Below are 18,352 nucleotides of genomic sequence, written 5' to 3'. Positions count from 1 at the left end.
ATTCCTATTTATAATGTCATGTTTATACAATATATATTTCTTGTATGACAAAAATCGAAATCTTTGAAGAACCATTACTAAGAAAATCAATCATTCAGCCATTTCTTTTCTCTGTGAGACCCAGCTTTCAGTTTATTATTTTACAACATAGTCAGTATGTTGAATGTCTTGTAGAATTATGTCACAGTACCATCCTTAGTACAGTAGCAACACTTAAATACTCTCCCTCATTTACTTAATTGACTGTGACAGTGGGGCGTGAAAAGACTGAAACTGCCACAGAATATCAAGATATTGTTTGCTATGTTTAGTTACTCAAAAGCTCCTCTTAAAAGTTTGTGATTTTGTTAGGTTCTTTTAGACCATAATTTACTATCAAGAAATATATGCTAAGATAGCTGTTTCTTTGTCAATATCTTAAATATCAAATCTTTTGTCTTTTTTCACAGACTGAAATCTCGAAAATCTTGAAACTCGGTGTATCTAGTGACAACATTATTTATGCCAACCCATGCAAGCAAAAATCATTTATAAGATATGCTGCAAAGAATAATGTCTCTTTGATGACATTTGACAATGAAACAGAACTGTACAAGATCAAAGAACTCTATCCAGATGCCAAGTAAATGTCCTTTACACTATTTTGATCTTATTTCTCAGTTTTTAATGTAACTATTTGAGGTTTGCATAAACTTGTGCGATTATTTTTCATTATAGTAAATCTTATTTGAACTGATTTTATGACCCTTCAGTTTCTAGATAGTTGTCTTGCAGGAAAGACCTTAAAACTGCTTGTGATTAATGCTACATTCCTCTTAAATCAGTTTCTCTTCATACCTTCACTCTTGTCTAACTAGTGCTAACATAGAACATCATTAACTACCTTTTAGCATTTAAATTGGCCATATTTTGTGCCTGTTTTATATTCAGACTGGCCAGATCCAGCCTCTCACTCCATCCTATAATGTCATTCTGAAAATAAACAATAATAACATTGAAATCTTAAAGCTATGAGATTATGAATCATAGTTAATCCAAAACAATGTGAATAATTAAGCATTGCATTTGAGAGAGTAATTTAAATGGTAAAGTGTAAGATGGTAAGAGACCGATGTAATATCATCACTATTTATAGCTCTTCCATAATGGGGTTTTATTAATTTTTTTTCTTTCATTTACTTTGTGTGCATGTGGGAGATGATTTTGCCAAATTTGTGATAACATATTTAAGATAGTATAAATAATCCAATAAAAGCTATGTCTTTGCAAAATGGCAATTATGAAATCTCAAACAACATTGCTAATTGTCATTCCTTTATCGTTCTTTCTTAGATTGGTTATCAGGATCCTTCCTCCAAATGACTATAAGGTTCAGTGTGAACTAAGCCTGAAGTTTGGGTGCCTGCTGAAAACAGTGCCATCTCTACTGAAGAGAGCGAAAGACCTCGACTTAAAAGTCGTTGGTGTCAGGTATGTATGAGTACTATTGGGTTAATCATAAAGGTATTTAAGTAAATATAATAATGGGTATTTTCTAATATTATCACATGAGCAAAACACCAACAGCAATACATGGAGAAGAACATTATGATCCTTAATTTAACAAGTATGATTATAATGTTCTTTCCAGTATCCAGGAGATGTCTTTAAATTAAGACCTGGATACTTTTCAAAGTAAATGTAAGTCCTATTACCAACCAAGAAAGACTGTCCATTGATGAAGGGATGGTAGAATTTAAAGGCTTTCAAGCAATGTATGCCAGATAAGCCATAAAATAAGGGATGAAGGTTTGGAAGATTTGTGAAGTGGACACTGAGTATTGTTGCAATTTGGTTTTATAAAGAAGACAATGGTCAATCAGTATGGCATAGTATGTATTATGAGCTGGAAATCATCATTTCCATACGATGTGGCTGAAAGCCATATATCATTTTTCGACTGATATTTCAGACAAATTTGTGGGCTTAGAAGCTGTAGCAATGTATACTAGTGCTGTGGCGATTGCAAGAAGAAAAGGAGCTTATGTTGGATATAAAGAAGTGAAAATCCAATGACACAAAGGAAATTTGCAAGCGCCTATGAGCAGAAAGAATCTTGTGTCCAACCACTTGTGGATGAAAATGGCTCATTGTTTGTACACTTCAATTACTACAATTGTATGGGTGGTGTAGCCTGGATGACTCAGATGATGAGCTATTACATGATTGTTTGAGTAGTAAGTAGCAGTAACTTGATTTGGTATAGGGTAGATACAAGTATGTGATGGATTCAAAAATTGCTGCCATTTTAAAGTCATTAGTTTTTCCTTGTTAGACCATTAACAGTCTATATTTTACATGTCTTTTCTTTTATTCTGCCAAAAATGTAATAACAATCGGATAAATTTATTCTGGTTCCAGCTTCCATGTTGGCAGTGGATGTCAAGAAGCAGCAGCCTATGAAGTTGCTATCAGAGATGCACGCCATGTCTTTGATGTTGCTGAAAAGTTTGGCTACAATTTAACACTCTTAGATATAGGAGGAGGCTTTCCTGGACATGAAATTCCGGAAATAACCTTTGATGAGGTAAGTTTGTATATCCAATCTCTTGTCTTTTTATATATATATATATATATATTTATATATATGTATACTATTAATGGCTTACTCAATGGAAGAAGGGCACCATCCATGATCTTTTTGAGATCAGTAGAAGAAAGTTAACCTCAAACTACAATCTTGGTTGGAATACTTATAGATGATATTCAGGTGCCCTATTGGACTGAAATTCTCTATCTGTTTTATAGAACTGGTTTGATCTAGCCTCTCACTCCTACCTTACAATGTCACTCTAAAAATAAGCAATCACATCATCAAAATCTTGAGGCTACAAGATAATGTATGATTAAATTTAAACTATGTGAATAAATAAGCATTACATTTGACAGTAATCTGAATGCTAAGTGGTTAAATTAAGCAATGGAACAACATAAACTCCCACCTCTGACTTCAACTTGGTTTCAGTCTACCAAATTTCACTTACATTGGTTGACTCAAGACTTGCCCAAAGGGAGACATAGTAGGATGCAGTAGAATCAAACTCCAGCACATGTAGTTGCAAAGTGTACATCTTAACCACGAGATTGTGCCCTGCATTGTGTTAATAAAAACTTCAATTTGAGTTCAGGCTGAGATAGATGGGGTTGGAGGAATCGGTGGAATAGCTGGCAAGGACGAATGGAGTGCAGTGGTATGGACATGTGTTGAGGAGGGATGTGGATCATGTTCTGAGGAGACTGCTTTTGAGTTTAGAGTGAATGAACCATGAAAGCGAGGTTGACCAAAGAAAACATGGAGGGGACATGGAGGAGGAGATTAGGAGGGTTGACTTGAAGAGGGAGAACACCCAAAACTGGGCAAGATGGTGTGAGAGCGGTTGCTGTAGGAGTGAGGTAGATCCAACCACCCCTGTTAACGGGGACAAAACTGGATTCAAAGTATTGGACAAGAAGAAGAATAATTTTACCTCTTTGAAAGACAGTTTGAAAAGCTGGACTCTTCAAGTAATTATTTGTCAAGTGTCTATACTGTGATTGTGTGTGTGTATCTCCATCCTTGTAATGCTTGTAACAATATCATGTCGAGCCAATATTTTTGTCTTTGAAGATGTTGAAATGTTTGTATTTAATTCCAATAGTTTTATTGTTTTAAGTCTGTATTATTACTTAGTAGTTGTAATAGCAGCAGCCGCTCTAGTGACATGAGCCATCTCTTAATCATTTCAGTCGACTTTGAATGCTGTTAAATGTGGTTTCTCTCTTTTCTAGATTGCTGAAGTTATAAATGAGTCACTGGATATTTACTTCCCTCCTTCATGTGGGGTGGACATCATCGCTGAACCAGGCCGGTACTTTGTATCTTCAGCATATACCCTTGGAGTGAATATCATAGCTATGAGGGTAACAAGTAGAGATGAGAATGCGCTTGGTAAGGATCAACTTTTTTTTAAAAAAATTTTTAGTTTCTGCAAGCTCTACACACAATAATACTAGATTATAATGCAAATGCTATAGACGTTGATTGTTGCACTTTCATCGATTGATCCCTTCTCAAACTGAAGTCTTTTTTTGCTTAACCTAGCCTTAATCACAATTACAAGTGCTGACTTCTTATATGGCCCCGTTTACTTCCCTACATTGATACCGAATATAACATCAACATTTGCAGCTTGAGACAAAGCTGTCGTGACTTGCACACTGATTTTGGTTATCCATAAGAAAATACAGAATTTTAGGCCCAAGTTAAATGATGAAATGACTTCAGATTTAAAATAATTGACCTAAGTAAAAACAATTCCAAATAAATGTACTGGGTTATATTGTATGCTGAATCTTTTAAAATTTCCTTGTTTCTTTTCATCTACTGTCACTATTTTGCTTAATAAAGAAGCTCTTTTCTTTGAAGGTGCAGACAGGGAGCCGGATGCAAATGACGAACCCCATTTCATGTACTATGTCAATGATGGTGTTTATGGCTCCTTCAACTGTATCTTGCTGGACCATGCCAAAGTGTTTCCGAGTGTAATCCAGGTAAATATCTTTGTATCTCTTTCTCTTTTATATGTATTTTCTTTTCCTCTGTATTCATATATAAAGTACCTATTTTTATCTAATGAAAGTTAGGTCTATCTTCTTGGATAAAAAAAGATAGTTAGGAATTATCATAGCTGCACATCACATTGCCATTAGATAGATTACTATAGCATCACAAAAACATGCATGCATCGAAAAAAATGTACTGAACTTTGCCATGTTGACAAAATGGTACAGAGTACTGAATAAGTTTTATTGATGAAATTTACCTTCAGTTCTTCATCCGTTTAGCATTTCTGAAGCAAGTTACTTGCTTTTTCTCAGGTTTGTTCATCATGGAACAAGGATAAGGTGAGATGTCCCTTTTAGTTTCCACTTGCTTTGTAATCTCCCAAATCCGTCCACGTGATCCCTATTTCTTAAACTAAATGTTTCTTCCTTCTGTCTTCCTCTTTTCTTTCTTTACCCTTTAGGCCTGAGAACATGGGGTCTCAGTGAAACAGAACATAAGATGTTTGCAAACCAAATTTGTATATTTTTAATAGTTTTGCATTCTTATTTACAACTAGATGACCTAATGGCCACTATTATACAACTATAAAATGGGAAAAAGATATTATTTCTCAGCTATTTGGGATGACACAAACTGATTATGTATGTTGCTTAAAACACAGTGGCTGTTGCAAAATTTGAACCCATGGTTCAGATTGACACTAGTTGTAGGAATTGGGTTTTTGACCACTGAATGCAATAACAAAGATGTTAAATACCCTAATTATTACATCTATGTTCTGAAAACGTGGACGAAGTTGATTGCTTTGTATCTTCCTAGATCCTATCTTCCATCATTTAAAGTCTACTAACATTATAATTTCATTTTTGAAAATTTCATCTAAAAGTCTCCATTTCATCCACAACTATGGTTACTTCTCTTCTAAAGTGTTAAACATTCATTGAAGGTTGTGTATTTAGTTGATCTAATTAAAAAAATACTATTAATTGATTTCATCAATTGTTTATCTCAAAGTTACCTTTTGACATTCAAGCTATGCTTTTGCTATCCTCCTCTTTAGGCATTACATATCTAGGAGTGCATTATCCAATGTGTCCCTCAACTTCCAAAGCAACAGGGTGTAATTTGAAGCAGACTTGAATGCTATTTCTAGCAGGTTGAGCAAATGTGTGAGACTCCTAGAATCAGTTGCCTGACTTCTATAGCTGTTTATTTCTCCCTTTTTTTGTTTACTTCATGAAACTTTATTATAACCAAAGTATTTGGTGCATGGTATAGGAAATGACACTATTAGAATGAAATTGGTTAGGTAATTGGATATATCAGGGGTTTCTCTACACCTGTAAATATCTGCTAATCAAACGAGTGTATTTTGTAATTTTTCACGGCCAATGTTAAACATCTTTTATTTTCTGCTGCAATGATTGATCTGTATGTACATCTGGATCCCATGTTCATTTCATGTATAAGGTGCTTATTTTCAGATTTTCATTCAGCATCTTCAAAAGTAATGCCTTGCAATACTGGATTAAAATCAAATGGGGAGAAAACGTTTCACATAATATTAGAGCCAGTATTTCATATTTATTTCTTAACCTTCATACCTGAGCTTGCTTTTTCCCTTTTTTCAATGATCCTACTTTTTATGGTTGTGGAAAACCTCTTCCCACTGACTTAATATTTAACATCATTGCTGGAACATTTATCTAATAACATACATTTTGTTTCTTGCAGGACCTGTCTGATGTCGATATGTTGTACAGCTCTAGCGTTTGGGGCCCTACTTGTGATGGCTTGGACTGTATCCTGACAGACTGTCAGCTTCCAGCTATGAAAGTTGGTGATTGGCTTTACTTTGAGAATATGGGAGCATACACTTTCTGTGTGTCTTCTCAATTCAATGGTATGCCTGAACCAATACACTACTACTACTGCGATCGGGAGATTTGGTAAGGACTTGACTTCTAATTGTAGCATTTTCATGGGAGGGCGATTTTGCAGTGATATAATAAACTTCATTATCTTAATTGTACTTGATGTTCTCTGTCCATTGTTTACTGTCAGTTAATACTCTGCTAAAAGTTCTAACAAAGATTTCTGAGATGAGCATCAACACAAAATTTACATGGACCGCAACTTTACTGATACTTATTGCATTGACTTCAGGAAAGTGGAAGGCTAAATTCATCCCAGTAAGGTTTTGAATTCAGAATGGTGAAGAGAAAGTTAAATATCAAAATGTATTTAATCAATCAGACCATTTTAATTGTAATCTGAAATTTTTCAGTTCAATTTGGAGCTGGTGTAGCAAATAACTTTGGATTATCAAATCTAATTTTACTGCTTTACAAATGGCAAACTGGAAAAATTCATTGTCTGAACATAATTGATGTCCCATTTATGACTGGATTTATGAAACGATACAGTTCTATAGAAGAACAAATGTTTTACATAGATACAGGAGGGGTGAAATAAGTTGATTCCACTTTCATTAAAGAAGTGAATTGGGTGAAGTAGATGTGTTGGACCAATAGCATGCGAGTTCAAATCTAATGCAAGAATTTCATGAGAAATTTGTGGCAGTAGTTTATTAGTTATGAGATTGTTGGTGAAATGATTTGAAATTTCTGTAACTATGGGGGATGAGTATTGTGTGCAAATGTTGTGTTGAAACATTTATTAATTTTTGTTGTTTTCCATTTGATTGTAGGAACAGATTCGATTGGAAGGAGCAGAACTGTGACTTGAAAAGTCGTCGTGTCATGGAAGGCACTAATTTTGAGGATGATTTAGCATCATTAGAGATTTCAAATATCTAAACTTGACCTCTGATTACCTCTTACAAGTTCATTGGACACTCCATTTGCAGACGCTAATAGTTACAATCAGTTTATAACTGAGTCGATTATTTAAATATATCAAACTTCTATTACGTTTTCCTATATTTTTTCCCTTGTTTTTACAACTCTTAAACTTCCTCTATGTCAACCTCAAAAATAGTTAGGCATAAGGGAGGTAACTTAGATTATTTAAATATTCCTTCACTAAACATTTTAGTTTGAATCTAATCTTTGGTTAATCAACATTTTGTTTGTTTATTTTTATTTTTTTAAATTTAATTTAATAAAATGACTCTTGTAATTAAAAAAAAAAGACAAAAATTTTGTGGGAAGGCTTTAGGATAGCTTGCACGCTAACATTTTCTGTAAATCTTAACAGCTTCTAGATATTTTCCCTAGCATGTTTTTTTTTTTTTTTTGTGTGGCATATTTTACGCCAACAATATTTGGCTGTTACAAACACTAAACATCTCTTTCCCCTTTTCTCTATGCAGCAACTTTTATCATTAAAACATTGATACTGTCAGTCTTTATTAGCTGCCAGCTTTACATTAGGCATTTTAACTTCTAGCTATAGATCTCTACCCCCATTATTTTATCGTTCGACTGTTTTAGACATTGTCGAATTGATTATTCTCCCTCTTGCTTTGTGTATATATATATATACATATTTCACTTTTTCCTTCTTTCCCCTCCCTCAAAGTTCCTTTATACAAGCAAACCGTTTACTTCAGAAACATTTTATCTCTCAAAATATTATCAGTTGATTTTCTTTTCAATGGTTCCTGCTGGCACCATTAGCAGTTATTTACTTTTTTCTAAATTCTGCTGGATAAAAAGAATGATAATACTTTATTACTTCACTCTGCTTTTACCAAAGAATTGTACTTTTAACAGTTCTTAAATTATATATATATTTATTGTTTTAAGTAGTTGGCATGTTGGAATTGTTCCTGCCAATTTTGTATATGAAGAACATATTGTCTTTGTACATATTATTTAATTGCATTTATTTAAAGCATCATAATATCATTCTGTTAATTTCTAACATTTTTTTAATTAAACTTTAATTACATGGACAATCTAAAATTTTTAATTCTTTTGTTTCTAACTTCAAAATCTATTCTTCATATATTTGACTAACAAATTAGAATAAATATTAAAAAATATTTTATTATATATATAGTATATATATATATATAATAATACAAATGATATAATAATATATATATACACACACACACACACACATATATCAACTAAATGACTGAATGACATTTATAATGTGATGTGCATGGTGAACATGTAAAGTACATAGACAGCAGCTGATAATCTAGGGCAGAAACACTATCTGTGGTAAAATGGAATATATTTTTAAAAAAAAGTAAAATATTTTTACTTTGCTATTCATTCATGTTTATTTATCTACTCAATGCTAGAAATATTTCTTGAAAAATCTTAACCCCCCCATATCTTAGTCTTAACTGCAGCTTGAAACTACTATGCTCAGTTAAAATATATATCATTCAATGCTCAACTGGTTCTTTTCTCAAACATGAAACTTAATCTAGTTTCCAGTAAAATTGTATCTAGAAAATTCAAAGTTAATCCTTTGCAGATTTGCTTCATTCTATTTATTTATTTTATTATTATTTTCAATAAGAAGCCTAACTTTGTGGATAAGCTTAATTTGTTAGTTCTCAAGCGAATTTTATTTATATGAGAACTTGGTCTTTTTTTTTTTCTAAATTATATGAACACTTCAACCACAATTTCTGCCATGATATAATTACCTTTCACTTATTTTTTTTTTCTTTTCCTAAAGGTTAACTAAATTAGTTTCATAGTTTCTCAGTCCTACCAGAATAGTGCAACTTCCTCATTACAACAGAACTTTCTATCTATTTATTTATTAATCCTTGAGTCATGGATCTTTCCAGTGTGCAAGTTTCTCCCTTGCTTCTCACAAACTTCATCTAAAATTATTTCTTCTATTTTATTTATTGCATTTTGATTAGTCTAATAATCTCTGTAACAAGGTGGTCAGAGGGGATTAGATTGGTGACCATACAAACTTTGGGAACACCTGCTGTCCAGACACCTACTGGTCAAAATTTCATCATGGAACACACACTCTTACTGCCGGTTACTGCAGTTGAAATATGTGTATCCTTGAAGAAATAAAACTTTCAAAAAATACTTTGCTTTTTTTTTTATTCTTTTATTCTATTTTTTTTTATTCTTTTATTCTATTTTTTTTTAATGTCTTCATGGTTTACTGTTGCAGGTATGGCTGTGTAGGTGTAGTTTGCTTTGTTGCTACATGGTTTCAATCTATTTCACTGTTTAGCATATTTAAAGCTTTGCGAGTGAAAATGGTTGATGGAAACTGTATGGAAGTCCATTATGTACTAGGAGGTACTGAAAAGTTCCTGGCTTTGGATAAAAGAAAATACAGGAGGATCAATTAATTATGATTTTATCCAACATATTTGCCTCTGAGATTCACACATTTATTGCAGTGGGCCTCCAACCAGGCCTTTTGTAATACCCTTAAAGCCAGGAGCTTTTCATGCCTCTCATATGTAAGTGTGCACATGTGTATGAATATTAACATTCTGTGACATTTTCACAAAAAAAATAAAATAAAATACTTGAGCAAAATTTGTGATTAATTGTATTGTGAAGGGAGCCTGTGGAAGGGGTAAACCCAGAAAGACATGGGATGATGTGGTGAGAAAGGATCTTCAGATGTTGGGCCTCACTTAGGAGATGACAAGGGACCAGAAGTTGTGGCAATTTGCTGTGCCTGAGAAGATACATCAAGCTAAATAAAATTGCAGTCATCCACACATACAGGCTTGTCTTTTACTGGTTCTGGTACAACAAAAAATGCACTTGTACTGGTACTGTGTAAAAGCACATATGCTAATGGCATGTAAAAAGCACCCAGCATACTCTAAAGTGATTGGCAACTGGAAAGGCATCTAGCCGTAGAAACCATACCACAACAGACAATTGGAGTCTGAACAGCTGCTGTCAAACCGTCCAGCCCCTGCCAGCATGGAAAATGGATGTTAAATGATGATGATAATGCTGACATTTCCTGTAAAGAAATAGTGTCATAGCCATGTACTTTCAAAGATAAGTGGAATAAAGGAATGCCTTACTTTAAAAACACGTAAAGGTTAGTGACAGGAAAGGCATCTGGCTGTAAAATAATGCCTTAATAATGAGTATTCAACCTATTCTAGCAAGGCAATATGGATGTAAAATGGATGAACCCTAGGTGTAAGAGTTCCTTTCTTTCTCTTTCATAAAGGCATGTAAGTAAATTATTTGGGCAGATCCATTAATTTACTTATGCTTATCAATATAAGAATACTGCTATATCACCACACTTACTTGTTATGGGTGTTTCATAACAATGATTCGGTCACTGTGATACTCTTGAAGTGAGGACAGGAGAGAAGACTCAAACTCCACCTCTAGTACTTTATTGGTATTTTAACCCCAGAAAGATGAAAAGCAAAGCTGACCTCAGCAGAATTGGAACTCGGAAGTAAAAAGCCACGATAAAACACCACACAGCATCTTGTCCAGTTTAATGAATTGCCAGCCTACAATTCTTTTGATTATAATAATTTATACACAGGCACAAGCCATAAATATGAGGAACAGATTAGTGGATTAAATCCATGGTACTTTATTTTTATTGAGCCTCTTTCAGAAGAATGAATGACTAAGTTGAACTCAAAGGGATTTAAACTCGTAATCTAGAGAGTCAGAACAAATACAGTATTCTAACAATTTTGTTAATCCACCACCTCTTATAATAATTTCTGACATAGACCCGGGGCCAGAAATTTGGGTAAAGAATATGCACACCCTGTTTTCAGCATAACCCTAACCACTAGGTGTGCATATTCTTTACCTTTGCCCTCCATCCCTATTAATATTTTCAGACATTAACATAAGCCTACACATTTTAAGGAGTGTGATTTGAGAGAGATTTGGCTGTTCTTTCTAAATTTACAATGTAGAATCTCCTGTATTAGCTCACTCTCTATCAGCCCTGATCATACAAATGATTCAAAGGCAATCCAACCATGTCCATATTGTCCTGTTAAGTATTATCTAGGACAGGTGTGAGCAACCATTTTGAGAAACAGCAGCACTGCTAAAAAAATTGAAGACAGTTTTTCCTTGAAGTGCTATTCAGAAAGTCCTGTGGGTCGCAGTTTGCCCATGACCAGTCTAGAGTTTTATTATTCAATTTGTCCTGTCCTTTTTGACTTTTTTAGCATGTGATTTAATGGAAATTTGATTGATATTTCAATTAAGTTTAAAGAACAAAGAGATATTAACCCATTGGCTCATATCTTGTAAGTGAAACAATGAGTTCAGTATTTTGTTAACTGTACAGTGCTACTGATCATACTTGAACTCACAACACTTTCTCTGAAAGTATAACCTCTTATTTTCCCTGTCCTTTGAATTTTGGTGGAATCATGGATGGCTAAGACAACAGTATCAAAGAACCAGCCAAGGGTTAAATAGTTTGTATTCTGCAACCAACACTGCACTATGGTGTCCTTTGCTACCCATGTATAACCTAACACTAGGCAGAGACATCAAGAAACTAGGTGCTAAAGTTGTGAAAGGGCTAGCTTTGATAAAGAGCAATTTCATGGTAAAATTTAATGATTTTTATTTATTCAGGAGTTCAAGTTCTTGTGTGGGCTTAAGTCATGGTCTTAAATTAGGAGCATGATAGTGCTAATAATGACACAGCTTTCAAATCTCTTACTCCAATGCAGTATGGACTACAGCCATGATAAAGGGATATTAACTTGGACCCTAGTAGAAGCATAGCAAGTCTGGGATATTGCTCAACATGTCAGAAATAGCTAAATCTCCCCCTAATCACATTCTCATATCAAAGAAAAGACAGGATTAGTAGACCAAACATACTGTCAGAAATTGCTAAGATAATTACAACTGGAATATTTTTCATGAGAGGTTTGCTTTATCAAGGTTAACTGAGTGCTAAACAATATGATCCTATTTTCCATTCCAAAATCACATGTGCAGTGAAGAATCAGAGAGGTGATGACAATTTTTTTCTTTATATCATTCTGATAAGATTAAACTTGTGAATCGTAGATTTTCAAAATAATATTTTGATTAATAATAAAACATGTTGGCAAGAACTAGTTGAGTGGCAGGCAAAAGACATTTCGGTTGTTATATCACTGTACATTCTGAATTATAATTATACTAACCCCACTATTCATCCTCCCTGAAATCAATAAAACAGGTACCAGTAGCATATTGAGATAAATATAAACGTGTATGTAGCTTTCCTCCTGCTATGTACATAAATTAACCAAGAGATTGATTCTGAATTTCTAGAAATTATCTCCCCTTACCTTTAAAAGCCGCTACCAGTTGCCATAAGACTTTTGTAACTAATTGGGATATTTCAAATGACTAGAAATTTTTGATATATATCATTCATTACATCTTCTGTTTAATTAAACAATCAGCTACATCCCAACCTCTATAAATAAGGAATTACAGAGCAAAGAATTTTTATTTTGTATAATATAATCCTTCACTCTTACATATATTTGGAATAATATTCTTTCATCATCATTTATGATGGGTTATTTCTTAATTATCTTCAGCCTCATTATCATTTTATACTCGTTTTGTATACATGCATGTGTTGCACTGCATCTTCTCAGACTCTTTAACATCTGTTGCACCCAACAACAGAGAAAACCACCAGTCTGGATTATTGTACATGACAGGGTTTTTATGATTAGATGCCTGTCCTATCATCAACAATATCACTGTGGAGGTTGGGTCCATTTTACTGTGCTACCTAGCACTAGAGGGGTTGCTTGCCAGGAATAAAGAGTTCTCTCTATCCTATATTAATCTATATACTGAGTTGCTGCTTCTTTAGACAGGTTACCTTCACTATAGCATATGCAATCCATGTTTCCACTGTTGCTTCTTATAAAGTATTTATTTTGTATCCTTTTGGGAGCTGCACAGAGCACCATGCTTTAAACTATAAGCTGTTGTGCAAAGAATAAGACATTTTAGATATGGATATCCAAAATGTCTTGTTTATTAATTAAAGAAAATTTTTATTGTTTAATCAGTAAATGAAAACAGAAGTCCTTTGACATGGGGTAAATGGTGGGGAAGAAAATTACAATTTATGGGGTTTTTTTCTGATCAGAAACTTGGTTTAGCTTGTTACAGTAGAGTGGAGTCTATTAAAAGCACTCAGGTGCAAGGGCGTAGTGTTAAACAGAGCAATGGATGGAATCTCCCTCCAAAGGTTGCTTTTCTTTAACCTCAGGTCACTTCTGATCAAGCAAACCTTCGTCATCAAAGTATTGATCATCCTTCCTTAATGTAGTCCTGATCCAGGATTACACTGTGTCCTTCCATTTTGGAGCCAGTAAATTAGGATTTGAGGGTGATGTAACTGTTATTTCTAGTAGGATGAACAGCCACATAGAGGTTCCTCCAGAAAGTAATAGACTGCAGTATTTCACTATGTTTATGACATGTTTCAACATTACGCTACAGCTGACTCCTCAATGTAAACAGTTTATCTTAGTGTAGGTGGGAACTGCAGTTAATGGCTGACTGTTACTGTGTAGATTGTTCCCACCCAAAATCTTCATTTCACTAAACAATATCTTTTAGTTATTCTGTTCTGGTGAAATTTGATAGTAGCCATGATATTACTGAGAGTCACTTCATTTCTTGGTAATCTTTCTACACTTTTAATTTAATTCTTTAGCTCATCAGTCTCTGTCTTACACAATATATGTACAAGTGACATTAGATGTAATCTTTAAGACCATCTACACACTTATAATTGTGCATAAACAAATGTACAGAAGCAGATCAATACAGAAAAATAAAACATTAAGACACACACTAACACATCCTAAACAGCTGTTGAGACTATACTTATCACAAATCTACCCAACAATGATCTTCATCTCAAAAGTGGCCAGCTACCTATATGTACAACACATCACACATCATTACTTTATAGGCACAGGTTCTTCTGTCCAGTTGTCTCATCTCTCTTTTAACAGCCTCTACTCTTAAAACCGTGTTGCCTAGATACTACCTGCCATGCCATCTAAACTATGGGTTGGTACCCTAACTCCCATACACCTGGTACTGCAGGGCTAATGAATGAGACAATGCAGTTGCTTGATCTGCTAGAAATGCCAGCCTAAGCCCCCTCAAATTACACTCTACTGCCTTATATAAAACATTGGACAATGTAGTTGTTTTTATACAAAATTTCAAGATGGTTACAGTTTGAATGACTTTACTCAAGCATCTGCAGGATCTAAACAACAATATTTGCTGTAAATGTTTTCTGAAATTCTTTATCAGTTTTACCATTTTACCATAGTTGTTACATCAACCAAGTAAAAGTGGGGGAAAGACATGGACATGTAATTTATTTCAGCAGATCATTAACCACTCAAGGTAAAGGAAGAACCTCTACAGGAAATGTCACTGCTAAAATAGCACTCATAACTTCACTCAAATCATTCTCTCCTGTCTTAAAGGAAAATAAAACAACAGGACTATTTAGATAATACAATTCCAGCATGGAAGATGTTTATAAGCCATTTAAAATAACACACAAAGACCGTTAGATTCACTTCAACATTTAAATTTAAATTAATTAATTTAATTTAATTTAAATGTTGAAGTGAATCTAACGGATTTTGTGTGTTATTTTAAATGGCTTATAAACACCTTCCTATGCTGCAATTGTTTTCGTTCCAGCACACGATCTCAGATCAGGTCACTTGCTATGCAAGTACATCTCCGTAATATTTAGATAATGTAATCCTAATTACACTATACTTGAGCAGATAGAAAAAAAAGACACTTCGATCATAATAGAAATCATTCAGATGACTTAAAGCTTTATAGTTACTTCACATTCAAGATGGTAGCAAAAAGTTTCTGGACTAGTTCTGTAGCACATCAAAAGACAGCTGCACATGGTTGTGTGCACAGTGAGAACCAGTAGCGACTTTCATGAGGCAGTGGACCATGTGCTTAGTGACATTGCTATGTTTACTTTGCCAGTTGTGAAATTTGTGTTTTTGTGATCATGTGCATGTTGTAGTCTGATTGTGTCATAGACAGGAAGTTGGAGCAAAGAGCCAACATGAAATTTTGTGTCAAACTTGAGAAGTTTGCTATAGAAACATTGAACATGCTTTGGTAAGATTAAGACGATGGGACTATGGGTCGTATGCAATGTTCCAAGAGGCATGGGTGCTTCAAAAGCAGAACAACATCCCTGGAAATGTGGTATTGTGCATCCAGAATTTGTCCCTGTAGGGCCAGGCCATCAGTTGTGAGTTCTACTGTGTTGTTTTAAAGTATTTGAGAGAGGACATTCAGTGAAAGTGACCGAATCTGTGGAGTGCGAAGAGTTGAAGTCTTCATGACAACAATGCATCCTATCACTGAGCTCTTTTTACTTGTGAGTTTCTTACCAAAAACAACATGGTATCACTTCTCCACCAATCCTATTCACCAGATTTAGCACTTGCAGGCTTCCATCTCTTTCCCAAGATGAAAATGCAGCTCAAAAGTCACTGTTTTAATATCATAGCAAATCACAGAAGATCTTTGGCTCACTTTTGGAAAATAATTTCCAGGCTGGATTCCAAAAGTGGTAGGAATACTGGGACCAGTGTATTGCTGCACAAGGTAACTATTTCAAAGGAGATGATGCCAAAACAATAGGTAAATAAGTTATTTTTTATTTAGCATAAGTCCTGGAACTTTTTGTTACCACCTTGTAATGTCCCTAATCACAAGGACTGTTTAGAAAACTCATAACATCTGCAAGCTCATTCTGTTGTTGTTGGCACTCCGTTGCTTACGACGTCGAGGGTTCCAGTTGATCCGATCAATGGAACAGCCTGCTCGTGAAATTAATGCGCAAGTAGCTGAGCACTCCACAGATACATGTACCCTTAATGTAGTTCTCGGGGATATTCAGCGTGACACAGTGTGACAAGGCTGACCCTTTGAATTACAGGCACAACAAAAACAAGAAGTAAGAGTGAGAGAAAGTTGTGGTGAAAGAGTACAGCAGGGTTCGCCACCATCCCCTGCCAGAGCCTTGTGGAGCTTTAGGTGTTTTCGCTGAATAAACACTCACAACGCCCGGTCTGGGAATCAAAACCACGATCCTATGACTGCAAGTCTGCTGCCCTAACCAATGAGCCATTGTGCCTCCACAAGCTCATTCTAGACTAGATAAAATGAAAATATTTATACACACATAAACAAACCAAGGAGTGCAAGTTAAATCTCATTAAAATCATCGCATCCTACGATTTTTAAAATGATATGTAGTCCTAGATGCATATATCGGAAAGAAAGTAAAAAATAGGATGGTCACTGCTGGCATGCCATTGATCACATTTACTGACCTCAGAGTCGTCATTGTATCAACCAACAACATGAATGAATCAATAAAGAAAACTCTACACAATTGCTTGGACAACTAGAAATAATAGTTTCATGTCTCTCAAAACCATACACTACTGACTTTAAAACATAAGGACACATCAGATAATCTGGTCTTATAAGCACCATTTTGACAAAAGATGTAGGATTCAAGGTTAGAACATCTTTGATTATGTGTCTGCTGTAAGAGGGCTGAGTTGGAGCTTATCAACAACAACACACTCACAACAAAGCTAAGTCATAATCCAGAGCCTGTGACTCTCCTCAAATTCATTATTTCTCCCTGACATTCCATCAAATGAACATAACATCTCTCCTTTTCTCCTTTTCCCTTCTGCATATCCTCCCACTCTACCTTCATTTCCTTTCAAGTAGAACAATTACATACCAATTGAGGTTTCAAACTGGTGACTACAAACATCAGTAATCATTCTTCAGATATTACACTAACTCAAGACAAATATACTTTACATTTTCCTTTAAATAAACATCAACAAAATGGGGAGTGGACTCATTTCCATGATGTTTCCAATTTTTAAATACTAATATTGCTATGGGTATGAGGACATTTTTAACATTGTGTATTTGTCATTGCTTTTATATATGAGAGAAACTCTGTGTGTGTCTGAAGTTATATATAAGAGTAACTTTGTGTGTGTGTTCATACATTTGTACTTTAATATTAAGTGATTTTATAACACCTGCAATCATGGTCTGCTGGAGAGCATACTCATCCAGTACCATTTACTATAAACATTTTATGCCATTGTTCATCAATTTTTGTGATTGTAACAAAATAAGAAGCTTATTGTATACAATGCTCAGATGTACTGTGACTGTTTCATCAATAATGCAACAAACAGCACGAGACTAAAAACAGATCCTTGTGAGATGCCAGATGTCATTACATAGGGCACAGAATGTTGTTCTAGTACTGTGGTTGCCTCTTTCCAACTGGGAATAAAAGATTTCAGCCAGTTATAAAGATTAGCCCCCATGCTCACTGCAGAAAGTAAAAGCACAGGTAAAAAAAATTGGCTAATATTTGTGGGCACATTAATTGGCAAAAGTAGATTGTAAGGAATTTGAATATACAGAGTCATAAGTTAAATCTGTAATAAAATACATATTCTCTAGACCAGGGGTTTTCAAACTTTTTGACTTGCGGACCCCTTTATATTTCAGGCTTTACCTTAGGGAACCCCTTATAAACGCTTATGAAATTTATACATAAATATTTGCTTAAAATAACATATATTTTTACATTTATTTATTTAACAGTATTTAACAAATAGGTCTATTGCCAATTAAAAGATTTCGATTAAAAAACATATATAAAATCAAATTGCCCATAAAAAGTATTTGCTGTCCA

The 18,352-nt window shown here is 34.4% G+C and overlaps 1 protein-coding gene across 5 annotated transcripts in view; it reads left to right on the top strand.

Annotated features, from left to right (window-relative positions):
- The window catches only part of LOC106867256 (ornithine decarboxylase), a 61,103-nt gene extending 51,479 nt beyond the window's left edge, over positions 1–9,624 (top strand). For 4 of the 5 annotated variants that reach the window (XM_014912071.2, XM_052970103.1, XM_014912070.2 and 1 more), the window contains 8 exons: positions 450–622; positions 1,333–1,470; positions 2,401–2,566; positions 3,808–3,967; positions 4,445–4,569; positions 4,897–4,923; positions 6,320–6,534; positions 7,296–9,624. In XM_014912071.2, the coding sequence (XP_014767557.1) occupies positions 450–622; positions 1,333–1,470; positions 2,401–2,566; positions 3,808–3,967; positions 4,445–4,569; positions 4,897–4,923; positions 6,320–6,534; positions 7,296–7,404 (1,113 nt within the window). In that variant the 3' untranslated portion in view covers positions 7,405–9,624. The remainder of the gene's footprint in view (positions 1–449; positions 623–1,332; positions 1,471–2,400; positions 2,567–3,807; positions 3,968–4,444; positions 4,570–4,896; positions 4,924–6,319; positions 6,535–7,295) is intronic. The other variant, XM_014912072.2, reaches the window with a different exon arrangement.
- Positions 9,625–18,352: the final 8,728 nt, after the last annotated feature.

Source organism: Octopus bimaculoides, chromosome 8, assembly GCF_001194135.2.
Source record: "Octopus bimaculoides isolate UCB-OBI-ISO-001 chromosome 8, ASM119413v2, whole genome shotgun sequence".
NCBI classification, from domain to species: Eukaryota; Metazoa; Mollusca; class Cephalopoda; order Octopoda; family Octopodidae; genus Octopus; species Octopus bimaculoides.
This window is presented reverse-complemented; position numbering and strand designations above follow the sequence as displayed.